We start from the raw sequence: 4,598 nt of genomic DNA, 5'->3' as shown, positions 1-4,598 counted from the left end.
ATATATATATATATATATATATATATATATATTCAAAGATATTATTCCTTTTCTCTCATTAAGTGGGCCTCTTTAGCTTTAAGCATCGATTCAGCTACTACTTTCTGCCGTCCAACGGCCATCTCAACCATATGTCGCATCGTATTTTCATCACCGCATATGCCTGATTGACTTATACGATGGATTCGAGCATTATTTCCAACTACTATCATTACTGTGTTAGGAGCTACCCGAAATAATTCGGACACTGGGTCACAAAGAATTTTCACCTGCAAAACAGACTCGTTAATAGGGTCTATTATGACTTCATCAAGTACTACATAATTCGAAACGTTAAGCTTCATTTCACACTTTAATATTTGGAACTGTATGTAAATTATGACTGAATGAGTTCTTTTTTTCCTTTTTCATGCCTAAAGTCATAAACAAAGCTCTCAAGAGATGTTGCTATTTCCAATGAGTAAGACTGAATATAAATTCCTCGAAAATTAAAGTGAAAACTAAACTGCAAAGCTGTGTAATCTTCCATTACAACGGGCTACAAAAACTTTGTACTAACCCCACAAAACTCGTTAAATCTCCAATAGATAGCATTTAACCCACTCCTAGTGATCACTACCCATTAACAGATGGCGGTACTTTCAGCCCCCAAAGTTTCTGGGAGTATATAATACTCTCTGCCATAGTAGAACTGTCTAAAATTTCCATGCTACGATGAGATGGTGGGCATTCGTTGGAGAAATCGCCAACTACAGAACTGTGAGATGATCTCATCAACAAAATTTCAATATTTACGTAATGCTTGAGATTATAAAAAAGATTTTTTATAAAGAAAAAAAATCGAGAAATTATTGGAAGCTTTCTACGACAGCATGATTAAGAAAACATTTGCTAGTAAACACAATTCAACACAAATTATGAAAGAAAAAAATACATCGCAGAATGATAGTAACGAATGAAAGTGTCTACCTCTTCATTTGGTGGTTCATAAACGATAAATGTCGATGAAACCGGAATATCCACAATTTCGATGTGATGAAATGTCTCGCTGAGTTTAACTTTGTTGATATCAATAGGGATATCTTCTTCACAATCAGTACAAACATCGGGAAGCCGCAAGTCAACCAATGCTCCAGCTATACATGTACATAAGGCATCACATATAGCCCCGTCAACGTTTAAAATCTAGAAAGCGTTCCTACAGTCATTTGACATGATGTAATATTGTAATAGTGTAATTGCTTTGTAATAACTTCGTATTATTCAGTAAATTCTATATCTCTTATAAACACAAAAGCTACACTACACTTGAACAGGAAATTCCATCGCTTAACCGCTTCACGTTTTGTGCTTGAACTTAGTAAAATTCATTTTGAATAGCTCTCCACTATAACAATACCATGGCCTCTGCTAAGTGGTTTTTGATTCAATTGACAACCTTCCTGAGACACAGTAAGTCAATGAAGATATAAAGGCATCACAAAATTACCATGATATGTAAATTAAGAAGCCATGTTAGCCGTCCACCCGCCGTTTTCAATGCATCTTTCGTGCAGAAGGCATTTTGTGCCACAAGTTGATTGACCATAACCATTGCATCTTCGACCAAATTCTACGAAAGAAATCTTCCGATCATCAAATTGTACAACACATTCATTAATATCGTAAACGGAAAGGTATGTTCAAATGTTCAAATTTTTACCAGAATTAATTTTCGTATTTTACTTAATCGTGAAAATTAAAACAAAACAAAACCTACTTTTGGTATATTTGGAGCAGCCTGTATAATGGGCATAATAATGGGAGCATCCGAAACGGGTGCCAACAATGCTTCAATATTACATGTAACAGTTGCCCCGCCTTGTCGAGCAAAACTGGAACCCGCTGATCGTCCGTTAACACCCATCTAAATCTATAAAACATAGAGAAAGGGCCACCCAAATTTTGATCTTCCATGTCCCTTCCATTGCTCTCTGTCAATTCTTATCACGGACAGTATCAAAGCATGTACTTCTATAATATCTTTATTTTATGGAGAAATGAGAAATGACAAAAAATTAACCCGTAGCATTATTGGCCGAAAGCGACTAATTGACCGACCATCTGGATAAATTGATTCCGATAAGAATTGATTATAATAAGCTGCTGGGTCACATAATTTTAACAGATCAGCTGTCATAGCTAAAATATGAACATTTCAAAAATAAAGAGTTTTAGTTTGTAATCCAATAATTAAATGACACACATAAGCAATAAAAAAATAATCGCATGAATACTGTTTAGGTATATCCTCTAATCCAGTTTACGTCTCCGCTAGATGAGATTTTATTTTCAAAAACATAATTTAGAAACATTATACAAACGATTAACATTTACAAACATATTTTAACAATGAAAGATCATATGACTTTTCTTTTTAAATGAATCTAAATGACATTTCATCCAGCATAGAATTTTAGCCTTAACATGAAATGATAATTTAGCATAGACTAACTCAGTAATAAGAAATAATAATTTAATATAGCTCATCTAATAACATGAAATAATAATTTAACATAGTGAACATTATCTCGGATTTTTTAATCCAATAATATCACAGTTTTACGAGATGTAACGCAGTCACACGGAACTTATTGACATCTAATACTATACAATCGGATGCTTATTACGTATTGAAGCCAAAGAATACGTTCTTAACTGATAGAAGAATTACAAAATCTTGTTCCTGCACATTTTTATTCAAAAAAAAAGAAAGCCGAAGCGTAAAATGCAAATATAATAAAACATGAAATTAATAAAACAAGCTCAAATTCCTAGTCAACAGAGAAAGTTAAACACTGAAGTAAATCACGAAAAGCAATAAAAATTACGGTCTCTTGCGCTCCACAAAAGTAGATTTAAAAAATTTTAAATCAGAAGTACTCTTCTGAACTAAAAACCTACCCTTAAACAACCAACAGTCAAGTAATGTTAACGATAAATCTTAGTGTTGTTGGCAAGGAAGAAAACTCTTGGACCAAGCCTCATAAAATAAACACTGGAAGTAAACAAAGTAATCACTCATTTCTCCCAGCAGCAAACTTTCCCGGACTTGTTTCAGTGTAGAAAAAAACTTTTACAAATTAGGTCTGCAGTTCTCCAGAGACTTTACTGGAATTATCCCGATATCGGAAATCCCCGATGTAAAATTTACATTTATGTTGTATCCTCACTAACGGTTGTTACAACAAGGCTATTTGAGCGTCCATCAATCAATTTTGAAGCACGACGTCGATCATCCTGCCCGCTAGTTCCTGGCACATCATTACCAAACAAAGCAGGTGAAGTACACTGTGGCTGGAAAGATATCCAATATTACATTCTACAGAAAAATCCTTCCGCAAAAATATATAGTTATATTTAAAAATTTTCTCACTCATTTCATTTCTATAAAATACGCAGTTCTATGTTCTATGACAGTCCTATTTGACAAGATGAATTTTTACTTTTAAAATCGATGTATTAAAACACACCGAAACTGAAGCGCTGTGAGACGAATAAATAAATGGTGGAAGCTGCAATTGGGACGTAGAAAGGCCGCGTGGTGGTGAGCAGCTCCCGCCTTCACCACCACACCGAATACAAACGTGTCGCTCTTCAAAGAGTAAGACGTTCATTGCTTCTTCATAAATACGAGCTTCTGGGAATTCGACTTTCGTTTGTTTTTTATCAGTTGCATAAACTATTGATGTACAACAAATCTGTAATTTATTTAATGGTAAACAGCTTCGCGATTTATGAAAATAATGATCAGACTGATCACTTCGATGGACGATAAATGATCATATATCACATCGCACAAAGTGTTTTAAAATTAACAATAACCCCTAAAAAAGTCAGTTAAAAACAATGAAGCCGTAAAGTGTGAATTTCAATGAGAAAAACAAACAAATTTGTATTGCATAGTAAAATATACTGGGTATTGATATGAAAGGAAAGAGTTAATTCTAAAAAACTTGAGGTATGAAGAATCCGATCTGGCAGAAAAAACTGATCTTGATATGATAAAAGAAAAAACTTGTCCAGCTTACTTCGGCCTTTTTTCTGCCTTGTCCAAAAAATGTCCACTGGCATACTTCTGCATTCTCTGCACCCATATCTGCAAAACGAATGATCATCTTATGAAAAAGCATAGTTAGCAATTAGCAATTTAATTTAACTAGCAAACATGTGAAGGAGCAGTTACCTTTTACAAAAAGGACACGATCATTAAATCGTGTAACAAGTCGATCAAATAGTTCCAAATTCTTCATTAAGTTGTCGTCCGACTGAGAAGTATAGGAATATTTGTTGTTATGCCGATTAATTAGAAGCTTTATAACGGGCTAAAATCAAAAACTTATGCAAGATAGACTATTTAGAAATTATATACTTGATATGAAATAATCCGAAAGCTTCCAGATGATCAATGCTTTCCTAATATGCAATCCAATGAAGTGAATGAACTTCTCATCTGGTCTCTACGCTAGATTATATTTCGAAAAAATATTAGTACATATATAGCACGACTGCTCGTCATTTTACTGCAGTATGTTCATTGGTGGTCGCACAAGTGTGTA

General features: G+C 34.0%; 2 protein-coding genes across 2 annotated transcripts in view; both read right to left on the bottom strand.

Annotated features, from left to right (window-relative positions):
* Window positions 1–41: 41 nt before the first annotated feature.
* LOAG_12866 (hypothetical protein) lies at window positions 42–2,191 on the bottom strand (the record flags this gene model as incomplete). The annotated part of the gene is made up of 5 exons (XM_003148378.2): window positions 2,063–2,191; window positions 1,760–1,906; window positions 1,490–1,612; window positions 970–1,185; window positions 42–269 (listed from the first exon to the last, which is right to left on the bottom strand). The coding sequence occupies exons 1-5, from the start codon at window positions 2,177–2,179 to the stop codon at window positions 42–44; spliced, it is 831 nt and encodes a 276-aa protein (XP_003148426.1). The 5' UTR covers window positions 2,180–2,191.
* A 737-nt stretch (window positions 2,192–2,928) lies between these two features.
* LOAG_18393 (hypothetical protein) overlaps window positions 2,929–4,598 on the bottom strand; it is a 3,479-nt gene continuing 1,809 nt past the window's right edge. Inside the window, exons 5-7 of the mRNA XM_020451053.1 lie at window positions 4,071–4,138; window positions 3,513–3,740; window positions 2,929–3,336 (exon numbers count right to left, since the gene is read on the bottom strand). Of these exons, the coding sequence (XP_020305196.1) occupies window positions 3,196–3,336; window positions 3,513–3,740; window positions 4,071–4,138 (437 nt within the window). The 3' untranslated portion in view covers window positions 2,929–3,195. The remainder of the gene's footprint in view (window positions 3,337–3,512; window positions 3,741–4,070; window positions 4,139–4,598) is intronic.

The sequence above is a fragment of the Loa loa genome (assembly GCF_000183805.2).
Source record: "Loa loa unplaced genomic scaffold supercont3.289, whole genome shotgun sequence".
Taxonomy (NCBI): Eukaryota; Metazoa; Nematoda; class Chromadorea; order Rhabditida; family Onchocercidae; genus Loa; species Loa loa.
This window is presented reverse-complemented; position numbering and strand designations above follow the sequence as displayed.